At 32.1% G+C, this 27,009-nt stretch overlaps 2 protein-coding genes across 2 annotated transcripts in view; one reads left to right on the top strand and one right to left on the bottom strand.

The window, feature by feature from the left end:
* LOC148628597 (VWFA and cache domain-containing protein 1-like) overlaps positions 1 to 17,041 on the bottom strand; it is a 42,282-nt gene extending 25,241 nt beyond the window's left edge. The window contains exons 1-5 of the mRNA XM_088590783.1: positions 16,566 to 17,041; positions 11,542 to 11,604; positions 10,082 to 10,230; positions 9,424 to 9,530; positions 3,579 to 3,717 (exon numbers count right to left, since the gene is read on the bottom strand). Of these exons, the coding sequence (XP_088446909.1) occupies positions 3,579 to 3,717; positions 9,424 to 9,530; positions 10,082 to 10,230; positions 11,542 to 11,604; positions 16,566 to 16,817 (710 nt within the window). The 5' untranslated portion in view covers positions 16,818 to 17,041. The remainder of the gene's footprint in view (positions 1 to 3,578; positions 3,718 to 9,423; positions 9,531 to 10,081; positions 10,231 to 11,541; positions 11,605 to 16,565) is intronic.
* Positions 17,042 to 17,111: 70 nt separating this feature from the next.
* Positions 17,112 to 25,161, top strand: LOC148628596 (adrenodoxin-like protein 1, mitochondrial). The gene is made up of 6 exons (XM_088590769.1): positions 17,112 to 17,287; positions 20,545 to 20,599; positions 21,819 to 21,925; positions 23,135 to 23,222; positions 23,597 to 23,649; positions 24,103 to 25,161. Exons 1-6 carry the CDS (start codon positions 17,131 to 17,133, stop codon positions 24,204 to 24,206), a joined length of 564 nt encoding a protein of 187 aa, XP_088446895.1. The 5' UTR covers positions 17,112 to 17,130; the 3' UTR covers positions 24,207 to 25,161.
* Positions 25,162 to 27,009: the final 1,848 nt, after the last annotated feature.

Raw genomic sequence — 27,009 nt, 5'->3', positions numbered from 1 at the left:
CAAGTTATGAGGGAAAGATGATATATTATGATTTACTGTAAATTTCTAAGTTCATAAGGGCATAACTCCCATAAAATTCGGGAATCAAAATTTCCTAATAATATGCACAACTACATATGATATTCTTGCTACACATAAAGTTTCAGGAATTTCTGATGAGTAGTTTCAGAGGAGTTGCGATGACAAGCTGATATCTTATTGCATTACGGACATACGGATGGACAGAAGGAGAGACGGACAGAGAGATATAATTCCTAAACCTGCTTCTGCTATTGGCATCTAAAGTAAAAATAGGACAAAATAAGAATGACTTGACAGAGTATGATGTACAGATCACATCCTGCAGTGTGTGAAATTAACTTTTAACAAGCAAAGATGTATCTAACTTTAAATAGACCACACAGAAGAATGTATTTTATGAATGAAACCTCAACCTGCAAGAAATCTTATAAACAATGTCAGTTCATTATTGCAAAAATCAAATTTCAAGGGTATCTTATCATATTTAATGAAATCTTTGATGGCATCACTGTCCTTCTTTAAAGTATAAAGGAATAAAACCTAAACAAAAAAGAAGTTATTTTTAAATTGTCAGAATATTTCATATTAAAAAAATTATCTCATTAATTTCTTTTCTCAGCAATAAAATTTTCAATTGAGTGCATGAATTGATAAAATGAGGGTGTATACCCCTGTATTTCCTGCACAGTAATTCATCCCAAGTCAATAAATGTCTTCATGGAATTTCAGTCATTACAAGAAGTTTAACATGCACAATGTCTACAGGAAAAACATTAGCTTAAAGGTCATATATAAAGAGCTTCAAATTTCATTTTTTTTTTCCACATTTTGAATTTGAAAGAATGAGGTCATGTCAACATGAAGTGTACAAATATTTAAGAACCATTTAACAAAATGACCTGTAGGAAAGAAAGTCAATGTAAACCCTGTTAAATAATAATGTGGCCAAAACTCTAGTTTCACTTTTTTCTAAAATGTTTGACATTTTAAAAACAAAACATAAAATAAAAGGAAGAACTGACAAACATATAGGGATTTATACATCCATATTCTAGTCTTCAATAAAGGAATGTAATATGTCCCTTCTTCTGTAATAAAAAGACTGACAATGTCAACGTAAAGTGCATCCAAGTGCAACTTTGGTACAACTCTTTGAGAATGGTTCAATCTGTTCATAAAATACTAAGTAGCAAATATTAATTTCCTTTTAAAAGCTCTTAGGAAATTGATAGTGCAGCTTATTTCATGCATTATTTTAAAAGCCTCGTATCATTGTTTGTTTAATATTAAATTCAGAAACTTCCAATCTAACAAAAACATGTCCTTCAAACACTGGGAGTTGACAATTTTCGCTCTAATAACAAACATATCTAAATGCACTAGATAAAAGGACGATGATCTGTCTACATGTTTCCTTTGAAGTTTTCACATCAGTCAATGTAACTTGCAATTAAGCATGTTAACATGCACAGCCAGTATTATCAAAGATTAACAACTGCCTGAAAAATTATAATAAAAACCTGTTTTATTGTATTAAACATGTGTTCCAAATAGCAGAAAATTCGTTTGAAGTTTTTTTACAAACAAAAAAGATAAAAATATAGCATGAAATAGCCACAGAGGTTTTAGATATCACTTCTCTAGTCTTTAATATTCGTATCAGGACAGACTTCTAAAATCAATTTAAAACTATTTCGGATAAGATGGCTTCTGTAATAAAATCATGCAATTATTTTGCCATTATGAGTCACAGAGTTAAAATCAAACGTATATTAGGTAGAAAGAAATACGGTTTTACAAGAAAAGAAAATAAAAAGTCTGCAACAAAATACAAGTACTTTCTATTACTTTGAATAAAACAACACTAACAAGATTGGATTTTATGTCATTTGTAAATATACAATTAGAATAAAACCATTTTCATTTTTTGCAAATACTGCTACACTAATAATAAAGGATCAAAAATGGGAAAGAAATTGAAGATTAAATACATATTTACTATAATTTATTCTCTAAGTATTTTGCACTTAATCATAATGAAAATCATCTTAAAGAGATGTCTGAGTATAGGACAATACATTATAGCTAATGGCATACCTTTACTGACTTTAAAAGTACATAAAAATTGCCTTAATCTAATAAAAATCATCACAAAATAAGTTACAAAACTGACTAAAAAGACCAGATGCATTGAAACAAATTGTCATAAAACAGATATGTATAAAATTACCTAAGATACTACAATCCTCAAGTTCTAATTTGACGGAAGGGCTTGAAAAGTTTAGTTTCAACCTTCAAAAAACAATTTCTTGAATTCTGTTGTTGTGTTTAGATTGCATTTAGTTTTCTCCTTTTACTAAGTGGGAGTCGAAAGAACTATTGTTACATGTACCTACATGTAAATGTAGAAATGGTTTTGACCTCATAATTAAAACAGTTTTCAGTTTTCAAGTGCATTAAGCCCTCTGAACTTCAAAAATTCTAGAAGTGGAAAACAATTATAAAGGCATACTTCTGTTGATTCCTCTTTCTTAAAATATAAATGAGCTGATGATAAATTGGTTTATGATATCAAGAGACAAATTTCCGACATTAGTACTATACATGCTCATTAACTGTCCCTGGACTGCACAGGATGACTTCCCCTGCGATAAGATAAATATATAACAAAGGACTTAACATTTCAACGATGGGCAGAAGTTTACCTATGTCGGTTCTCTCCTTTAGGACAATACAGGTATTCAGAGATACCTTGGAAGAATTTATGACAGAAATAGTTCCGACACTAAAATTAAATGGATTAAATCATCATTATCTATCGGATTTTGTCGTCTAATGTTGGTTTTCATTACACAAAGGTATCATCAAAAACCCTATAGAATCGACAATTAATCAACTTTTATGAGATATTTGTAGAACTTTATATGCAATTCATATGCATATTGTCAACCATTAACATGCATATCAAAGAATCTCAATAAGATTTAAACATCTTCATTTGAATAAAATGATACTGAGCTCTTAATTGAACCAAAAACCTTCAATATGCCTACAATTATGAAATTTTAGCACTATTTTAACAAACAATTATCTGATGAAAAAATCATTTGATTGAACTTGTATGCTACATGTAGCATCTCAAGTGTCTTTATTCAAAACAACATTAAATTCATTGGAGCATTAAGATGAATTTTGTTCAAACAGGTTTGTATAGTAATAAAAATCCCCATGTTTCCTTTTTGTCAATGAAGGATCTTGCATGCATATAATACTAAAGCAGTAAAAAACAACTCATTTAAAATAGACAGTCAAAGAAATCTATCAACAAAAATTTCTTACACAGAATATAAAATTCTTTTCTTTTAAGCATTCTTTTTACAAGAAAAATAAATAATGGACAAAATATTATACAATGGTATCAAGACAGCCCTCTTTTTCTTGAGTGAAGTTTCAATAAGTATCAACACAAGACAGAAAATATTACGATAGCCACAGCTTGAGCACACTAGGTGTTAATTTTACATACATGTTCAACAATGGATCCAAGTTATACCAACCTATGGCGAATGTTGTTGGCATCCTGACAGTTCTCGAACCACTGGAAGGCATTACCCGGATATTCACTGTGTACTCCATTAACTGATATGAAATATTGCCATTTTAGACTGGGCACCAGTTGAACGTTGCCTCTCCATACTGAAATCGAAATTTAAGATTTTCAAAATTTTAACAGGAACAATTTTAAACATTGTATATTTGTAGCAATCAACTTTTAATTCAGTTAAAAAAAAAACTTGGTTAATATTTTTGATAAGTTGGCTTTGCAGATATTCAAAGATGGAATAGAAAATTGCGCTGAGCTCATAGGTTCTAGTTTGCTGTGGACTACAACACTGAACAACCAGACTACTGGGGTACTATTGAACATTTTATAAAATTTTGATTATCCAAACTGTACATAAATGTCCACATCTCTGAATCTACTGGTGTTCAAAATAAGAGTCTGAGATGGTCATTCCAAAAATAAATAGCATGATTTATTTTTTTTATTTGAATACATGTGTGAAGTACATGTAACAAATTATTATACAAACAAGCCTAAAATGAATATTCCTAACATTTCCATGCTATATATATACATGTACATTGTATGTACATGTAGCATGTAAAATAGCTGTAACTGAATTTGAACTAATTTAACCACATTTTCAAAGGCCTAATGTGGTGTTATTATTCAGAATCAGAGAGTCTTTAACCTACCAAGTTCACATAGCCTAACATAACTTCACTGGTCAAAGAATGTAAGACCAGTGTTCAAGTCACACACATTAATCAAGAGTGAAAACTTTCAGACCATACTCAATAGCGAAAGAGATACTTGGCAAAAGGCTGAGACAAAACTTTAAAAATACAATAAAAGGGCACTGTGTTCAGTACACTTGCACTAAACATCAATCTTTCATTTGTTCTCCCAAAGAAAAAAAATTACATGCTCATCAGCACAATTTACTAGAACGACTGAATTATTTAACTTGATCCTCAGTATATTGGCAAATATTGAGGACTGAGATTACATCTGAATTGTAATGTAAATAACATCATCAGATTGGCAAACCAGAACATTACAGTGAGTAGATTTTTAAAATCAATGGAAATGTTGAAATGATCTGTTTACTTTCAATATGTCAGGATCACTTTAGACAGAAAATTTGTGAAGTGTCAACAATCATGCCCATTAAGTAACACTAATCAAGACTTTACACAAGGACAAGTTTATCAAAAATACCACAGTCAGATTGATTACAATTCAATTTTCACTATAACTATGCCAAATCATTACACGGTTTGACAATAACATGTTTAAAATAAAATTTCTAAGTTACATTGAAAGTTTTGGTCACAAAAGGAAAGAGCTAGGTAACAAAAGGAAAATATCTTCTTTTTACACTCACACAGTCAGAACTATTTAGATCTCATTTCATTCTCCCTACCTTTAAAAGGCATTGGAGGTCAAGGGTCAAATATCACATTGAAAAGCCCCAACAAACAAAATGATACCGCTATTAAAGCGATGAATAAAGACAGCGGTAATAAAGACGAGTTGTATGCGCTCCACGCTGTCAGACCCAAGTTAAATGACAGTATAGATGAACCTACTACAAAAGATGGTGTACATATCATTCAACTATCCTATTACTTCAAACAAGTGCTTCTTTCTTTCTCGATCTCATTTTCCATGCAAGTGAAGCTATTAATGTTTACAATATTGTACCATATATTGACAAGTATAAGAGGTTTTGTTAAATTGGACCATAAAATGATCAATAAAAAATATCAAGTTGAAAGATGTCTGTGATTAAATTGGCAATGGTAAAGATAAACAATCCTATTCTGTTAGAGACAGAACACTCACATCTAATTCTTCAATAAACTATGCTTGTTTTGATTTTTTTTGTCTATCAAAGGTGATCTTTATTTTGTACAAGTCCTTAGGACAGGCTTTAAATTTAAATGTAAGTGGAAAATTGATTCTTATTCAGATTGGTATTAAATGAGACAAAGCATTTTAAGACTGAAAAAAAGTTAGAAATATGTTACCGGTATGCATTTCCTATCACATTTTTTTTTCCATTGTCTTTAATTGCAATAAATACAAAAAAAATAAAATCTACAATTAACAGAAAAGAAGATCTGCAGTTTGTTACATGTACAATATACATGTAAATTGACCTTAAGTCCTGCGTAAAAATAATTGACCATTACCAAAAAAAAATCATGAAAAATTTAACAAAATCTTGTTCGGTGGTTAACTGTCCTAATTTCAAAAATATATAACACATAAATATTGCCTTTATAGATTCTCAATTGAATTTTCTTTTTACTTCTTGTTAGATTAGTTTTCAAACAATTTATACAGTTAAAACCTTGAAATCTAGAATTTTAAACACTTTTAAAATCTAAACTTGGTAATAATAAATGACAATGTATGACAATTTGTTTACTCTTAACACAAAGAATGTGTAGAATTAATAATCAGAAAAAATGTACTGGTATTTCAATATAATCCTATAGGTAACTAAGTACAAATCTAAACCCTTGAGCTGTATTTTATATTCATATTTTATCAATACATACTCAGAATGAGCACTTAAATGCATGTAAGATGTAAGTGGCAATGAAGGCTTCAAGCTGCCATAGAAATTGACTACAACAATGATATAAATATGTGGTATGAAAGTCAAGTTAGCACTCAGCCAAATGTACTTCAATAATGTAACATCTCCTCTGAAGAACAGCTAAGTCAAATATTCAATTATAACAACATAGAATATATGCTCTTTGAAGATTCCATAAATTTGTCTGATGAAAAAAAAACGGTAAAAAGGTTATTTTACATTGGGGATAGAGCTAAATGCTCTTCAGATTAGATCTCACATAAAATGAGTCATAAAACATTTTCTTCCCAAATTCTGATACTGAGCTTTACGAGTGAAATAGAGAATGCTGTAAAGATGTAACGGCATCTCACAATTGTGGTAACAGTCACGTCAAAGGACTTAGAACTGAATTGACATGGTAGCCAAGTTTACATTTCATTTCAGATGGTTGATATAGTTGTACAACATGTAGCATAAGGAGAGGAGTTCCAGTAAACAGATGTAAACACATACAGATCTGATATGACCCAGCTTTTAATTTGAAGCAAAAAAAGTTATTAACATAGGTAAAACGTTCAGGGTGTCCAGTTGTAAAACAGGTCACATCTCTGTGTTCTAGAATTTCCAATTTTCCGTCACCCAGGTCAAGCGAAGTTTTGATTAGGGAAAGTTAGTTTTTATGTTCTACTTTTCCTTTTGTAAATTTCCAAAAGGATTCGTTAAGTTTGGACAGCACACATTCCAGTGAAAACCTAAAATTTACAAAAATCCTAGAACACTGCATGTGATGAATCTCAGACAAAATATAGTACTTTCTGATTGAGAACAATAAATATTTTATTGAAATAACTTAACCAAAATGTCTACAGAACAGCTTATTTAAAATTAGTTCAGGAAGAAAAATGTTTCAATTATCTTCATAAGTACTACTCATTAAAAGTAGTAGCAGGGTATTCAATAAGGAATTAGTGAACAGGGTGTTCACTGATTTGAAGTGGCTCATCCAAAAGGGAGGGTCAGCCCCCCACCCTGAAAATTTTTTTTGGCTTACATTGAAAATGGTGCATTCTGAGGCATTTTCAGACGGTTTAAAAGTGCATAATAACTGAGGTTTCATAGGAATAATATTTGTTTCAGCTTTTTTTTCTTCGAAAAAAAAAGTAGACGGCACAAGTTTTCTTATTGTTGAAGGACATACAGTTGCCTATAACTGCTTACTGCATTTCATTTGAACTTTGGTGGATAGTTGTCTAATTGGCAGTCATACCACAATGCCACATCTCCTTATTTTCAAATTAATTTGAATAGTACATTGTGATATTGCTAAATATTTCTATCAAACCTGGCCAGTTATAATGACTTGGCTTAGATCTGTACTTTAATGCAAGTCGGGGTAACCATTTTCCATTTTCCATTTACATGTACCATGAATTTTCAGCAACAATCATTCATATTAAAAGCTTTGTAATTTGTAGGTCACATAAAAGTCTCATGTGATTCCACAAAAATATAAAGAGAACAAGGATTTCAAATTTTATTTCATGTTGATTTTAATCAAGGGATAATATTTGGTAAGATTTAAAATATATTTTAAACATGAAATTATAGGAGAGGAATGAGAATATGAAAACATAATTTTATGCAGCAATATGATGCACCATTCTACACTTGAAAGTTGTACATTTTTATTATTCATTTTTATATTTGACCTACATATATGTCATCCGCAAACAATTTCAGTTTTTAGAAAAAAATATTATTCTCATTCATGTGTGCTATTTCAATAAAAACATGCATACCTGGCTGGGAAAGGACAAATATGCTGAAGAGAGAAAATTTCCATCCTCATCTTAGCCAACACTGGGGTCAGCACTTTTAACCAAGGCTTCCATTTGAGAACGGTTAATTTTTAAAAAAATCGAACTAAGGCAGGACCCATCCTACCATTGGTTCTTTTTTCAACAAGAGGGCTTATGATCAGAAAGAGGAAAATATAACTGAAATATATTAAGAGAGCCTGTTCCCTAGCCTTGGTTTTTGCCTTCTCTCCTTTTTCAGTAAAACTTGTGGGTAAAGGTCCAACTAAAAATTAAAAAATGGGAAGCATTCCTCCTGATCATAGGCTTTTTTGTAGGCCCCATCCACAACAAATAGGCAGTGAAAAACCAGAGCTATATAGTATTAGTCGACTACTACTAGTCCCAGTACAAACTGAAAGGAAAAGGGCCAAACTTTAAAAAAAAATTGGGCAGCACCCCTCATATCCTAGGCACTTTTTTCAACCCCCTTCCCACCCCAAGAGTTAAAGGGAGGTAATAATTAATGAAATACTTTTTACATTACAAAAAAGGTATAGCAGGCGAGTCTTACATGTTAATGGTTCCACTGATTTCGTCTTTTTAATGATAAAGAAATCATTGATTTTTGTTGTTCTTTTCATTTCATTCCGTTTCATTTAATTTTTGACATTCAAAAAATTGCCTCCTAAAACTTTTCAATTTGGTCTCCTGTAAGCTATCCATTGATAACATACTTTTTATTTCGATGTCTCTCTTGATTTTGCCATTAACAATCTGGATCATTCAGGCGATTGATTGAATAGCGTATTTGAAAGCAGTAAAATGTTTAAGTGACTCTGATTTTAAGTAAACACTCAGACAGACAAGATTGTTCAGTCGTTTATAAAAAGGCATCGTATTTGTAAAATCTATGAAACTAACAACCGAAGAGACAAAAGGTTAATAAAAACTCTCTTTTATTTTATTTTCTTTATATATTTATTGGTTAAGCATTTGAGCTGGCGATTTCCGTCTTTTAAAATGGCGACATTTTGCCAGGTGCCTGCTCATATTGAAAACCCTGAGTAGTCCACTCTTCGATAGACATACATGTACTTCCAAGACATTTAGACTGGGGAAACACCATGATCCACGTAGGGTTCAGGAGTAGGCCAAAGCGTCTACACAGCAGCCCAGCCACTAGTAGCACTTACTCTGACTATGTTCTTCGGTCAGGTATCCCGAAGGCTCCGCTACCCACACCAGTTGGTTTTACTTACCAACTAACATCAACCATGAGAGACCTGTATTGGTATTCAAGGCTGTTAAAAACCCCCAATCAACACAAGCAGTAGTCAGTACTATTAAATCAATTCACATCAATAGGGTACAATACCAGTCCATGCACAATTGAATGGCCAAAAGGATATCAAAACCTATGTTTAAACTATAAAAAACATCCTTACCTTCAGTGAGGTTTCTTCCTGGGTTAAATGAACCCTTCTTTAAGTTTTTAGGGTAGAGATCACAACTTGTTTTTGTAGCCACTTTACAGCCATATTGTGGTTGGAGTCTGAAAAAGTACATAAAATTGTTGAATTGCCAAAACCTGTAAAATGTCTAAGATGCATATACATGGCACATGTGGATACATGTTCATATCATACATGTATGATATGGTAGTAAGCCAATTAAGTAACACTAAAATTAAATTTTATTCAAAATGTCAGCACCTGCCAATGGAACATTTTTGGATACATTTCAGGCAAGTATTTTACCATTAAACAAACACCATGCTAATTGGCAACCTGTATCATTAGAATAAATCTTAAGACATCATCAATTTGCTGATGTCCCATATACATTTATTGTCAAAGCTTTAGCTATATGTATATTAACTACCAGTATTAGCCAAAACTAACAATTTCTTGTTTTCAATTTTCCCCCTTTGACAAAAAGACATAATTTCACTACACTGTAAACGTACTAATTTTTGCGGTGGACAGAAAACTACAAAAAAAAAAATAGTACATGCAAAATTGATTTTTAATACTATGTAACGCTAATCATTTCTTTGAAACCTCTACATTCATGCAAATTTAAGTGTTTTAACAAAAGACTTACTGTAATTGATTGAACTGTAGATGACAGCAGCCAAAGATTTTAGTAATGGGCTGTTTAATATGGAACTGGTACAATGTTTGAACTGTTACTTTATTGGTTCTTAATACTTTGAAATACTCCCCAAATCTTTCTTTCAGTCTCTTTGTTATCTGAAACAAAACAGGACAAAACCTTTAATAACAACACAGAAATTATATTCACAACATAATATGTATGGTACACAAGTAAATATTCTTCTTGTAGTACTCATAGATAAATGCTGTACATTACTGGTAACTATTTTAGTAAAGTTTTGATATGAAATTATTCTAAATGACAAAGTGCATGATATCAAAACATGTCTAATAAAGAACTTTTAGACTTAAGTCTTTTATTTAGTTTAGCAGTTTCAGATTTATAATGGTTCAGTATCCAATAAAACATGTTTGAAGAGAATTTACACTGAAGAGAAAGACTGGTTTAGAGAGTTTACAGATTTATCCAGATTTAAACAAATTTCTGTGTACATGTATCTCATAAATTGTAGTTGATCTCGGCAAAATGGCTAATAAATCTATGCAGCAATTGAAATAGATGATTCTGGGCAAGCTCATAAAAAAGAATGCCATTGCAAGAATTTACTTGTACAAAAAATGTACATGTACATTAAATTCCTAAAGTTGAATTATCTCCCCTTGCAGGCATCAGATTATAATTTTCTTCCTTCAAGCAAATAATCTCCATATGATGCCTATTTTTTTCAAAAGAATTTCATCAAAATGCACTTAGCGACTTACAGGAAGTTATACTTACAAGATGTATGGACAGGCAGACAGACAGAATGATTCCTATAACCCAACCCATAAATCTTTGTTTGCAGGGGGGTTTCAACAAACATTCAAAATGTGTCAAAACTGATGTTCCAGGTATGATACTCTTATACACAAGCATATGTTTATGTACATGTACATGTAGTAAGAAATCAAGGAGAAAAAGAAAGCAGAAGGTTACATGTATTTCATTATTTCCTACATTTTTTTCATTATACACATATATAACTTATCAGTATGTCTTCTAAGTTGTCATTTTAAACCCCAACATGAAGATTACAACATGAACTTGTAACACAGGTCTGAATTCTTAGGAAATATCTATAAGTACATTGTATTTTAAACCAATTCTCTACGAGAGTCAGTACTTGAGAGTTTATCAAAACTTAGAAAGTAGGGGTATCAGTTATCAACACAGGGGTTCAAATAAGCACTGGTACGGGGTATGTGGTCAGGAACCTAAATTACTGATACAAGAGCTATGAAATATCTTTTACCTAGGCACTGGACTTACAACATTTACATTTAGGATGCGAAAAAGTCCAAGACCTGTCACTCTTGACATTAAATTTGAACCTTTGCATCAAATCATTTTTTTCATTTATAAGGTTACTGTATAAACTACATGTATATTCATTATTGAACAAGTACCTTTTCCAAAACTTCCTGTATGTTGGTTTTCTTTGTTTGGTATGGAAGAGTGTCATATACATTCTGAAAAATAAGAAATTAAATCAATAAAAATTTTAAAAACTTGTTTCCGGGAAATTTTTACAGCTAGTACATGTACATCAACAATGAATATGATCCTGTTAACCCAAAGGAACAAAAATACAAGTACTTCTGTATACCATGCAGCACATGTACTGCAGTAATTCAATAAAATAGCAGTTTAAGGAGGCAAATCTAGGGTAAGGGACATCATTCTCTAAACCAGTGATATGTTTGTACCATATTCAATTTCACCAAAGCCTACCAAGCTTTCATTTGAAACAGAATGAAATTAGTCCAAGTAACTTTGATGCTTAAATAAGATTGATGTGAAATGCTGAATACAAATGTTCCAATTACTTGTAATAGTTGTGTTCCTTACCCAAGGTCTACCTTCTTTATATTAACTGCCAGAGACCAGCAGATATTTCAGGTATTTGAAGGTAAGTAACATTCAATCAGTTATAGATGAAGTACATGTAAGTTGTCTATGTAAGAAGACATATAATCTATGGGTATACAGGATTTCAAATGTGCCAGTTCATAAAAGTAACAGTCCATCAGATCGTCTGAAATAGGTACCAAGGCTAAAATTGTTTAATATGCACTTTTCTCTCCTAGGAAATACAAATACATTGTTGAGTACATGTATTAATAAGTGCTGAAATTGACATTCAGTATTGGAGAGTCCCTCTTAATTACAGCATACATGTCCCTAAACAGACATGCAGTATTAAGAATCGCTATAATATGTCCATATACATGACTACATATATCATATTTTACTCAAATGTTCCTTTGAAGAATTTTTTGTTCTGATCAGACAAAAAAAAACTAAATACAAGAACTTTTTATTTGGACTTAGTTCTTTGTGCATAGAAAGCAAACTAAATATTGACAAATTTTGTTCCAATATTTGGATCAAATGTATATAAACATCAAAGAAATGCAGTTCTTTTAAAAGTTTCCATTTAAACGGTCTCACATCCATATGTCAAGTCCCAAGCTTAGATATTGTCAAGCATTTGTTAGAGGGGTCTTTATCTTACAAAGGATTTTATTGGAGCAAACTTCCTAAATCAACCTAGAACAAACAGTTGGTCTGAACAGTGGGTGAAATTGTAAACAAATCCTCTACTACATTAAAAACATACCATGTCCTAGTCATTGAAGTTTGATAAGACTCGAAAATGAAAGGGATACTTGTGTACCCTTATTGTGCACATTTTCTAAACACTTTCAAACATAAAACACTAGCAACTGCATTAAATTACAGAAATTGGAAAAAGAAACCAATTTTAAAACATGTTTATACTCAGATGGTTGCAAGTACTGAACTGCCTTGAAGATGATTAAATAAAATCTGAAAATCTGAGGTTTAAGAACACACAGTAATAAAAAAAAGTAGCATTCAAAAACACATCAATTGAAAATGAATATAACTCTGCAAAAAAAAAATATCAAAATGAAAGCTTGACCTATAAAAAACATTAGTGACCAAGTGCTTTGTTATATATTTGACTAGAGATAAGTATATGTGTATATAATGTACAATTACATGAACATTGTACATGTGCACTAAGCAGTAATTTCTGGATTTCTTCCATGCAGTGTTCTAGGATTTTTCAGAAATTGAGGTTTCCTTGGGGAAAATCCATACAAAATCAACTTTCCCACAGTCAATGACTGCTTTCCTACCAAAACAAGTCTTTACAGCATATGAAGTTTTCAACTTGCCACGGGAAAGTGTAACTAAGTACCTAACTTTCCCTAACCCAAATTTCACTTGCCCCGGGTAACGGGAGACAGGAATCCTAGAACACTGCCATGTGGCATACATGTACATTTGGAATGACAATCCTCCACATGGAGAAACAGACAAAACTATAAACCAGCAAAAGAAATAAACCTTTCATGCTTTTCAATAACTGTATACCATACTTGTTATTGTCCTATTGTGTTCATGTATTACTTTTATTGTATACTGTACTTATAAGTGTCCTATTGTGTTCATGTATTACTTTTACTGTATACTGTACTTATAAGTGTCCTATTGTGTTCATGTATTACTTTTACTGTACACTGTACTTGTAAGTGTCCTATTGTGTTCATGTATTACTTTTACTGTATACTGTACTTGTAAGTGTCCTATTGTGTTCATGTATTACTTTTACTGTACACTGTACTTGTAAGTGTCCTATTGTGTTTTTCACTTGAACACTTTATTAAAGATATAAGATGACAGGTATATACTTTCAGAGTGCTTCAAAGAATAAATGCTGCTATATACAACATGTACAATGTAGCCTGTACAAAGGCTCCTCATTCAAAATCAGCTGGGACCATACTACCCAAAATGAATACCCACTTTTCTTTTGTGATTTTTTAAATTTTACAAAGAACAACCCAACCAACTTATATTCAAGTTATTGCATAAACATCAAGTGTCTACAGAAGCTGACATGGACAGCAATAGCACCTTAACATTATACAACCACAAATTTTTAGCAGTTGTTTACAAATTTGTGGTTGTTCCTCGTGTGGACATTTTCAACTTTAAAAAAAGTAGGAAATACACATGTAAACTTCTATATTATGATAATGTACATGTTCTTTTATCATTGGTCCTATTATGCCTTTCGAAGTGGAAATTAACATAACACAGCACCTGTTTTCAAAATACATTCATCAGATGTTATCGAAATTGACTAATTCATGCTTACAGGGATGCTTTTAAGAAGTCTACAAACAATGCAGAAATTGGCAAAATCAGAAGAAAATATACAGTAAACAAAGAATCGTAATGGTAAAATCTGGATTTGAAAAAGTGGAATTCTGCTAAAATGCAGAAAAAAATCATTCCTGAACTTAAATGGAAAATAGCATACTAATGCAGATCTGTTTATACTACTTGATGACAATCCGTATTTTACACAGTATTCTATGGAAATGACCCGTAAAACCCAGTACTTTCTGAAATTTTAACAAAGATACTAAGGAGATGTCCACAATCCGCAGTGTTCTAGGATTTTTTCAGAAATTGAGGTTTCCTCAGGAAAAATCCATATAAAATCAACTTTCCCATAGTCAATGACTGCTTTCCTAACAAAACAAATCTTTACAGCATATGAAGTTTTCAACTTGCCACAGGAAAGTGTGACTAAGTACCTAACTTTCCCTGACCCAAATTTCACTTGTCCCGGATAACAGGAAATAGGAATCCTAGAACACTGATCTGTAGAGCATAATTTTGCAGTCAAAATCTGTAGAAAATACGGAAAATCCGTATAAGTAATCACCTCTGCTAATGTAGCAGGGCTCAACCCTAGAGGAAGAAATGAAAAAAACTTCTCCTTGTTTGTGCTCACTTCTCCCATTTGTCTTTGACAGGGAGTTTTTGAAACAAAAAGGCTACCAGGAGCCAGAATCACTCACCTGGACAAAGTTGGTCTTTCAAGGGCAATAAATTTAACAAGGAGTTGTCCAACAATTTTGACTCAAGAAGACTTTGGTAGTACCTATCATAAGGATCATTTCAGCAACTGAAAGTTTCTATCTATTACATGTATATCTTTGCTGGATCTGAAAATTGAAATTAAGTAGAACTTTCTTTTAACCCTTTTTTCCACCACTGCAATATAATGATGAATACAGGATTCATTTGAAGCCAAGCACAGAATAGTGCCATGTTCTAGGATTTTTTGGACAACTTAACTTACCATGGGTAAGTGGCCTCCAAAAAAATGACTTACCCAGACTTTAAATGAACTTACCCACATTGAAAGTAGCATTTATGTCGTATGATTTGGCAACAAGTGCAATCATTTCTAAGAAGCAGAGAATGTGATGTATTTTATCAAGTTACAGTTTCTTAGATGTGAACCCAAAACTATAGAATCCATTTTCACCTTGAATTTCCCACCATTCAAACATTTGGTATTGTATTTAAAAAGAACACTGCTGGGTATACATTTAACTATCATAAAAACTTGTATAGGAACTTTTACATATTTATGGCTTTTTACCCTTTAGACACCTTTCTCGGACTCAGGTGCCCCCTCTTCCTTCAATACATTTCATTTATTTGCAAACAAATATATAATGATGAAAGAAACTATCCATCTGTTCAAAATTACAAATTTTGAAATCCAGATTTTCTTATTTTACCGTTTTTGGTTTGAAAATAGTTTTCACATCACGATTGTGTTTGACTTCAAAAGAAGAAAAGAGATCTAATTACAAGCGCCGACAGGATCATGATGAATAAAAAAGCAAAACAAAACAATCACGTTTTCTAAAGAATTTCTTAAATTCTGCTTAAATGAATTCAGAAATAATTGCCACAGGTCAGGAAAGTAAGGACTCCTTTTCAACGTACCCAAACTTTAAAACGGACTTCCTCAAGGGTAACCAAAGGCTCCCAAAGAACTTTTCCCAACCTGAAAACTCACTCACCACGGGTAACGGGTAATGGGAATCCTAAAACACTGTAGTGGTCTTTATTTGTCTCATTTAATACAGTATCCATTGTACATGAAGAAGTAATTTTATTTATGATAATAAGTGAGCACAGCTCGCTCTTAAATGTATAGAAATTCGCCTAAATATGTTTCTCATTGACCACTTGAGAAACTTTTGTCAAATCTAAACTGCTCGGACATTATCAAAAAAAAAAGAACTCACTTCAGGTTGCGGTAAACAATGCATTCTTAGCCTAACCAGGAACTGTTTTACCGATAAAATTACAAATACTTGGAATGTCTTTTCTGGGTCCCACAGATGAAATTATTGTGCACAAATGGTAAATGACATGAGTCCATTTTATTCAAAAGCAAACCTACATGTATCAATGCTTCACTCGAATTACATTTAAGCCATTTAAGACGAATGCCTTTTTCAGATTATTTTTTGTTCTGAGAAATTTTTAAAAAATTATGTCATATGATAGAGATGACATTGCTTACCTGCATCTGACTTGTCCCAAGCTCACTGTAACAGGTAGATCTGATCTGTGTTGAGAGTCTATGGGCTTCTAGCTGGATTCTTATTCCACCTAAAATATTTGGGTCAATAGTTTCTTGTCTTAAATCTGTCAAATATCCGTCCTTTGAGAACAGAATTTCTTCATACTTGCTCAATCCATGTGTCCATGAATTAGAAACGCCACACGAAAGTAGAAAACAGAAGCAAATTAGTTTGAAATAATAAGTCGCCATGTTGAAAAGAGATCTTGTTGACCTTTCAACACATCTAAAATCGAGTGGTCATTTACCATTTCTGACCTCCGATCTACGCAAAATTGTTTTTATTTGTTGCAGAAATCATCATGAATTAATATCGAATAATAAAACATAAGGAAGTTCCTTTCATATTGTACAATTATCAATAAAACTATTCAACTGTGCACTGTTTTTGTGTCATATCTCAATCTTGCATGCTAATAAGTAAAGCTAGCCGAGAAGGCATATTTATTTAAAGTTTCGTATTTTAATGACTAAATACGAAACAGACTATTCCTATCTATTCAATATGTCTGCGCCCAGGTTTTTGATATTTTCCAAAAACTTGTGTAACAAATGCTCGAAAATCTTCCAAAAACGAATATTTAAGGTGAATTCAGTTACATTTAGATCAATCAATGTTGCAGATCTTCAACAAAATACAAGGCTATTTCATACAGCAGCAGGTAAAGTATCTTGAATAAAAAAGAAATGCTAAGAAAATTACAGTAAATTAGTAAATAAGAGTAAATTCCTCCACTATCTGGCGAACATATACAGTACACTCAGGGACATTTGTTTTTCCAACACTCAAGTCTGAGTTTTAAATCTGTGTTTGTCGCTGGATCACCATGTCAGTCAGATTTTTTTTCTGGGTAAAATGTGAGTGTTATACCTATCGAGTTACGACATTGTATATTCATGTTAAATGTGTATGGAGAATCACTGATCTGGATGTGACATTCACTCAGCGCGAGAAAGTTAATCTCGTTGATCTATGCTGACAATATGAACTTTGGTACCCAATCTCCCTGGTCCCTGACCTCCAAAATTCAACACAATGGTTGAGATGATTAGCATGTGGTTTTAATGATTGACAAATATAACAGGAAAAGATAATGAGAAAATTTTAATATAGATACTTGTCATTGACAGATACTTCATAACTGTCCCATGTTGAGTTATAATTAATTGAAGTCCATTTGATGACCAGACACAGATGGGAGACATTGTATACAATGTACATGTGTTCATTTAAATTTCTAAATATAGACAACTGTGTGTAAAGTTTGTCAAGGGATTGTTTTTATACAGGAGTAAACATCGGTCAACATAAATTCAAGTGCGAAATTGTTTAACAAAACTTTTAAATATAGATATATATACATGTAGGTTGTATTTGAAACATTTTTATATAAGAAATATCTCAGAGTAAACTGGAAGCATTTTTATCAATTGAAAATGACTGGCTGAAGAAGTCTTTTTGCAATCCTGATTAAGGGCATTTTTGCAATTCTTGTGTACACAATATCTAGAAGGCTTGGGACCTATAAGTAGTTTCTTTCATTTCTGGAAAAGTTGTCAGTTATTAAAACTATCAGAAACAAAAAGGCATCACTGGACTGTTTTTACAACTCTGTTAATTGAGCCCCATGCAGATCCGGGTGTTAAAAGAATAGGCCTGCAGCAGCGCTAAGCTTGTCGTAAAAGGCGACTAAATAGTGCTCAGAACCCTAGCCAGGGGCTAGGGCGCTCTGCCCACAGAGCAACTGGGATGTGTGCCCAAGGTGGTGGAATGGGGTACCCCTGGTGTGTTACATGCTGGGATTGTCAGGCTATAATAGGGAAAACCTGACCGCAAACCATAGTGGTGCATTGTGTTGGGAAAGATGCCACGTTCCTTGCACGTTAAAGAACCCTACTGTGGTATTCCCCCGGAGTAGGAACCATAGGGCTCTCTGCCACAGGAGGCTAAATTGCCCGACGCTACCCACCTCTCCCTATTTCCAGTGGCAATCAAAATTTGTCGACCCCATTGTCCTTGTGTCCCATCCCTATTTCATTTCATCATCATTTCATGTTCATTTTATCATCAATTTCATGTTCATCATCTGAATATAGCTGAAATATTGCTGCTTGGATGTTAAACCCCAACAAACAAACTGTTAATTGAATCAAAATTGTTGGTACAACAATCAATATGTTCTAAGGTTTTTATTTATAATTATTAAAGTAATTATCAATTTAAAATAGGGGAATTCAAATTGACAAAAATCAAAAGATTGCATTATTACTTGATAAAAATACGAAATAATACTTCTACATGACATCTCCCACTCCTTGGACGTAGCTGTGAATGAAAAATAGTATATCAACAAATGACTAACACATACAAAATTAAAAAAAAAAAATTGAAAGTACCAAATTTTTTATGGCATGACTAAATTTTTAACCCAACTAGAGTGCTTTGAATTTACAAAGGATATTCACCTGAGAAACGGAAACAGAATATGCATCAAAGCTTACAATGAATTTCCTGTGATGCCTCATTGAATTTTACGACTACAGTACCTGAACCGATCTGTGCAACAAAAATTGTGATCGGTCATCGATCACCAATCTTCCGATCAGTCATCGATCCGTCAAACCGATCTATCAAACCGGTGATCACATCACGTGACAACAGAGCGGTCAATATATTTTACGGTTTCCGGTGTTTTCTTTGTCAATTTTACACATATTTACATTATGCAATAAATTTGAACATCAATCTATACTTTTGTTTTACATTTGTTTTATTTTTAACAAATCATTCATTATTTTACATAATAAAACTGCAATCAGATCGATCACCGGTCATCGGTCATCGATCAGTCAGCGATCAATTAGTCAATGGTCATCGATCTGTCAAACCGATGCGTGGATCGGTTATAGGACTGTATTACAATATACAAATGGTCAGTGTTGGCTAGGTGGAATCTGGGTGCACAACACTGAATATGCCGGTGTAACACAGAGTTTCACTTAGATTTGACTTAAGTGTTAAAGAACCATTCCATACTGAGTGTTGTGTTGTGTACATGTATGTGGATATTCTGTTATATTTAAGTTACTAAGTGTTATCCTTACATGTGTATCTGGGAGTGACCTCAAATCAAACGTGAGCACTCTTTGTGAAATTTCAACACTACAAGTACATGTACATACATGTGATAAACCATGGAACTCTGATCAAGAGATTTTGAACTTATAATCAGGAGTAATAAAGACCTCAAAGTAGGAGGTATTTCCTTCATTTAAAGGTCATGACTAGTGATTTCAAATCTTAATAATCTGATTCTTAATCAAAGTTATCATTACTGTGTGGTATTAATTTTGCTGAAAAATTACACTGAAATCAGACTCTACATGACTTAAAGGTCATACTGGTAGGTTGAATTAGTTCAGAGTACCATTATGAGGACTTTGCCGGCTGTATTGTACAATTCTTCTGTTTCACACTGTGTTATTTTACGGTAATTTTTTTTATTTTATATGATAATATATGAGAGGACACTAAGAGAATAATAAGTTGTTAATAACAACACACCCGCTCACATGTATAAACATAGTTTTTTTAGACCCTGTTCAATTATTAATTTATTAATAAAATAACTCTTAATACAAATTTTTTTTATAGCTAAGTGAAGTTCATATATTGTATATTCATATGCCTGTCACATGCTTGTGTAGTTATAATTCATAATGTTCAGTCATAGTTAATGACCCGTCTTCTTAGTTTAACATTTACTCAAATTTAACTAATTTAATGCTTCTGGAAAAATTAGATTATTTCCTAACAAGTAACGTTTATTTCCTGATGTTATGTTTATTGTCTCATTTATTACCCATAAGTTGTGCGCTGTTAAACTTTACAATAAATACATATTTCTGTTACTTTCAGGACCTTTGCAGCATGGTGAATATGAGTATCAAGATCCAAAGTCAGAGGATGAAATGTGAGGTTGATTTTTATATTTATGCATGATGTGTATAAGTACACATATATATTTGACTAAAATCAGTGGAGCCTTATTTGGTCAGTCTTAAGACTTCCACAATGACACTGTATGCAGCAAAAAATATTTACATATGTACATATGTATTAAAACATCCTCTATCTAAAACTATATAGATGAGTAAATTACTCAGGAAATTCAACATGCAAATTGAGACTTCTGTATTATATGGGTTTGTATGTGGTTGTTCCTTTTATATTTTAAAAGTACTGAAATGTACTACTAGTGACTTTTTGCATTTTCTAAGGGTTTGGAAATCACTTTTGTGTAGTCTTTAACTTAAAAATTGATTAGCTACAAGGCTTTACAAGTGCATAGAATATTCCACAAGATTAAGACATTTTGTATTTATATGTATGAGTTGCTATTCTAATACATGTAGCAATCGGGTGATTCAGTTATACATGTAAGTAGCATATATGAATTTATATGCTATCTGCTATAAAATGGAGACAGATGAACTTGGTAAATACATTTAGAAATCTGTACAAGGCCAAATGAATTTTTCAAGGTATGAATTAAGGGCTATTAAAATAATTATTCCAAATACTACCTTTAATTAGGATGTTTTGGTTGTAGTTTTATTTTGGTTTATTTGGCACCTCTTTTAAAAGTCTCAAAATTAAACACACCAAAATGTAACATACATGTATGTGAGTATTTCGACTGCCAATATATTTTGGTGGATTATCATTGCTGAGAGATGGACAACTCAAATATCTCAAATATCCCAACTTACGTTAGTACATGATGTAAATTGAAAGCTGTTTGCCAAGTTATTGTGACACATTTGCTTTTCTCTTATTTTTTTAAAAATTATCTTTCAATTGAAATCTGAACCTTCGTTAGTCAAAAACATGAATTACCCATACCTTATCCTGGTCTTGTTAACATTATTATCATACTATTATTATTATTATAGTAAATATAGTTTTTAGTATTTGTTAGTTCACAAATAGATCTTAGAACATGTCTATATATTTGTCAGTTACATAATTTACATGTACATTCAAGGAGTTGCAATCTACCATAATTCTAAATAATTTCAGTTAAGTAAATTGTTTCTAGCTGAACTATTTTGTTTACACCTTTGCCTATTTATTATCTCATTATGTAAAATTTAGACTGTACATGTATCTGTAAATTCACATTTTTGCAGAGTAAATATAAACTACATTGATAAAAATGGTAGCAGAATACCAGTGAAGGGGAAAGTTGGAGACAATGTTATGTATTTGGCACACAGATATGGTGTAGAGTTAGAAGGTACTTTTTGTATTATTGATCTTATTATGTATTGAAAATTAAATGTACATGTAAAAGGATGATAAAGCAATCAGATTCCAATAGTCTTTTTTCCTGTTATGGAATGCAAGCCATTTTAAAAAGTTTTTCAAAGGGACATAACCCACCAACACCCAACAACCTGGTTGGCTGTCTAAAGGAAAAAACAGTAAACAATTTCTTTGAAACTTTGAACTATTTTCACTTCAGTAAGTATTAAAATGATTTGAAATAAGCTTTTTAAAAGGTATCCAAGTACTTACCACGACTCTAATAAATGGAATATTTGAATCTGAATACTACCTCTGTCCATTGCTCCAATTTGACAGTAAACCAGTCTGTCGGATTAAAAACTTAAAGAAAGTAACTTCCCTTCACTTAAAATTTAAAAAAAAATGAAGCCAAAGTAAAGTCGGGAATATGAAAAAAGAAGTATTGAAAATCATTGATTTTACAACAAGGTAACGTCAAATATAACACGCTATTTAATCATTTATATAACAATAAAGCTACATGTGATATTTAATCCATTATGCTGAAGGATTCATTTGTGACTGCAGTGAAACCTGTCTAAACCGAATCCTGAATAATCTTAAAACCTGTCTAAACTGAACCCTGAATGATCTGAAAACCAGTCTAAACTGAACCCTGAATAATCTGAAAACCTGTCTAAGCTGAACCCTGAATGATCTTAAAACCTGTCTAAACCAGATACTTCTTGAAGTCCTTTTGTATCAATTTTAGTATATTTTAACCTGGGTAAACCAAACTCCTTTCTAAACCAAACAGTTTTTAAGTCTGAAAGGAATTCAGTTTAGATAAGTTTCATTGTATGTGAAATGACATTGAACCAGAATTTACTGGATGGTAATATATCAATCATATTTTCCATATCACCACTGAAATAATGAATTGTTTTTGTAGTTTTGTTTCTAATCAGATTTTTTCAAGTAAAATTAGAATAGAACATTAATGTTGTGATTGTTTTTGTTTACTATACTGTTATATAATTATCAAAATGCACCACCTAAAGGGTAACTGATTTATTCTTATTTAAGGCAAGTTAGAATTTCATTTAAACCCTTATCAAAAGCACCATAGAAATCTTTGATTGAATACTTAGTGTTTGTGCCTGATAAAGCTGCATGATTCTTATGATAATAACTGAGTTTTTATATCGTTATATTTCAGGTGCTTGTGAGGCTTCCTTAGCTTGTTCCACATGTCATGTGTATGTCCATAATGACTATTATGATAAGCTTCCTGAACCTTTAGAAGAGTAAGTTTGAATAAATAAATACTATAATTAAATTCAGAGATTTTCATTTAACACTGGTTAAACTTGGAAACTAACCCTCACTGTAAGCATATCAATTTTTGCAGCATATGTGGACAGGTAAACACAAAAAATAGTATGTGAGAATTTGATTTCTAATGCTGTAAAACGATAATTGTTTTTTGAAACCACAAAAATTGATACCCCAACAGAATGACTTGACAGAATCCCCCAAAGATAAATGTACATCTTTAAACATTTTTTGTAAAGAATTTGAAGCATATTATGCATATATATGGTTTTGGCCACCTACAAATTTGATATTATTTTGTAAAAAAAAAGAAACATCATGTTATATTCACTCATTTTCTTTACAGGGAAGAAGATATGCTTGATATGGCAGTATTCTTAAAAGAAAATTCAAGATTAGGTAAGTTGTATAAACCTTCCTGGTTGGCTCTGAGGTATCAATTTGTAGAAATGAGTTTTAAAAAAAAAGCTCTAGAACCAAATAGTATATAAAATTATATTTTACCTCAGGATATAAAAGTTCACTATTTTGAGAAACTTTTATCATTACATGTACTTAGTTTTTTTCAGTTCAGTCTAAAAAGAAACATAGCATTTAGCAATGAGTAATTTTCCCACTTAAATGAGAGGAACTTCTGATAACTGTCACCAAACCTACTATTGCAGATACTTATATTCACATTTTAAGACATCAGTTCAATTTTGCAATTTTTTCTTGCTCACAAATATAGTGAAAAATAAATCATTTGCAAAAAATAAATTAGTTAAAAGTATAAAACTTGGTTTTAAGAATTAAATTGGCAGCAATGAATTAATTGTCTCACATAGAAGCTGTTTATTCCTTTATTTTTAGGTTGTCAGATTATATTAAACAAGGATTTAGATGGAATAGAAGTGACATTACCTAAAGCTACTCGCAATTTTTATGTAGACGGACATGTACCTCAGCCTCACTGATGTTAGTTGTGACTTGACACATACTTTCTGTATTTATTAACACTGAAAATACCTGGCATTATTCAGATGATACTGTAGGAGTGTAACATTACTTCTGTACTTTGAATGCAATGTAACCTCTACCACTATACATGTATTTCAATCATTTTAAAAATTAACCTACTTGTACTTGAAGTAACTTCTTAAAAAAAGTGATATTAAAAGAGACTAAATAGATAATATCTGGATGAGTCTACCAACATTCACTTACTAGAATATCAAAGAAAAGATTGTATTTAAGGAGGTAGACTTAGGGTATGGGACATAACTCCTGAAATCAGTGATATGTTTGTATCATATTCAATTTCACCAAAGTCTATCAAGCTGTCATTTGAAACAGAATTAAATTAGTCAAAGTTACTTTAATGTTTACATGAAATTGATGTAAAATGGTGAATACAAATGTTCCAGTGATTTGCAAGAGTTGTGTCCCTTACCCTAGGTCATTTGTTACCACTATCACTATTTTAATGTTACAAATTTTGATTATTGAAGTTTTTGTGTATCCATAATTATTGTGTTAAAATTAAATGGATATTAAATTAAGCTAGGATTTGTTTTCTTCTATAATGGCAATTTGCAAGGCTAATGAAAATAGTTGTATGAAGAAATCATAATATTTGAATTTTAGATACACAAATTTTGAAACATAGAAACAATATTAACACCATGGTGGATTTATCATAGCTTTATTGTTTTTATTTTTTTAGCTTGTGCATATGTCAAATATTGATGAAAATAGAAATATCTTCATAATTTTGGATAAATGGAGATCAACATTGGTTGATGTTTGCTGTGATATCTAAAAACTCATTTTTTGGGTTTGAACATTTTTGTTGTATAGTTCATTGTAAGATATTGAGTTTATATTAAACACATGTATATTAGTAAATTCATAAATAATTGCTCACCTGAACTGGAGTTTTTGATTGACTGAAAAATAACAAACATGACCGTTTTATACACTACTGTTAAGGCCAAGATAAAAAAATACCTGTGTTTATCCTAACACACTCTAGAATACTAGGGTTGGTAGGTAGGCAAATCCTTTCATTTTTAACAAAAGTGTTTTGTGTTGTAGATACATTAAGCACTGTAAAGAAGTGCTTATCCAAAAATTGGTTTTTTTTTTTATTTTAGTCACAAAAAGTTAGATTTGGTAGGGTTAGGGGAAGCACAGGAATTTTTTTAAAGGCCTTAAGTACACAGAATTTCTGTGGTCTGTATTTAACCTATCCATGAAACATCATGCAATACTGACAATTTTCTTACTCTCAACTGAAATTCACAATATTAAATAGTTTACACCAAGTGTTTGAAAATTGTTTTCAGTTGTCTTGAAGACAATATGACGAATAATCTAGAATTATGCAAAAAGTTTTTGTGCTAGTCATGGGGCACATAGGATATGTGGTGAGAACACTGGATTGTAAATCATAACTTATGATGGGTGTAAATCCATCTCGGTAATTTATGCTTTCTTATCTCAATACCTGGCAACTGTAGACAGGCCTTAATGAAATCACAAGCATATCTGCATTTCAATACATGTAATAATTACTAGGCTAGGGAGATAAACAAAACTGTACCAAATTTGCCCTTCACAGTTTAAACTAGAACACCCTAAGTGGTGAGGTAATATGTGATACCCTAAAAAAAGTTGCATGTCTGTTGGTTCTTCTGTCCATCCCCTCCAGATAATTTGAGAAAAAAATCAAGGTTTTTTTTTGAACTTCAAACAGTTGTTTAGTACTATGGCCTTGTACAAGTCTGTGCATCTAAAGAATAAGCCAGCAGCAATGCTTAGCTTGTCGTAAAAGGTGACTATATAGCACTGAGAAGCCTGGCCGGGGGCTAGGGTGCTTTGCCCACAGAGCAACTGGGTTGTGTGCTCCAGGTGGTGGAATGGGGTAGCCCTGGTATAGTCCATGCTTGGGTCATTAAACCACAATACAGAAAACCTGACCGCAAACCATAGTGGTGCACCATGTTTGGAAAAATGCTTAATTCCTCGCATGTTAAAGAACCCTGCTGTGGTATTTTGACATGAGGAGCCTTGGCTATGCTACAGGAGGCTAAATTACCCAACCCTACCCACCTCTCCCTATTTTCAGTTGCAATCAAAACGCGTTGACCCTATCATCCTTGTGTACAATCCCATTATTCATTTTATCATTCATGTTCATTGCCTGGATATAGTTGAAATATTTGCTGCTTGGGTGTTAAAACACCAATCAATCAATCACTCTAGTACTATAAATACAAATTAATTTTTAGCAAAATCAAAAATGAAGCTTTCAAGTCAAGCCAATTTGAACATCCCCTTTTTAGCTCACCTGGCTAAAGGCCATGTGAGCTATTGCCATCACTTGGCGTCCGTCTTGTCCGTTGTCGTTTTAATGTTATTTCTTTCCAAAATCTTCTCCTCTAACACTACTTGACCAATTGGAACCAAACTTGGTATGAATGTTCCTTGGGGTATCCTGCAAAGAACTGCTGTGGGGATTTTTTATCTGTCAAAAACCATGGCCGCCAATACTAAAAAAAGAACATAGAGGTCAGGCAGTAGTTTTTCACATATATCTCCAAAACCATTAGGTTTAGCCAAACTCTTTCAATTGCTAAAATGATCTTTATTTTAAGACCTTCAAAAAATCTAAGGGAGATCAAAGTTGTCAGGCGATTCCTTGTATTGCCCTTGAAAGATGAAAGTGATGTTTTTTTTTTTTACAGTTTTCAGCCAATATCTTGAAAACTATAATAG

Source organism: Perna viridis, chromosome 1 (genome assembly GCF_037379345.1).
Source record: "Perna viridis isolate PV_CMFRI_1.1 ecotype Kerala chromosome 1, ASM3737934v1, whole genome shotgun sequence".
Taxonomy (NCBI): Eukaryota; Metazoa; Mollusca; class Bivalvia; order Mytilida; family Mytilidae; genus Perna; species Perna viridis.
Note: the sequence above shows the minus strand (reverse complement) of the source record. Positions and strands in the feature narration are given on the sequence as shown.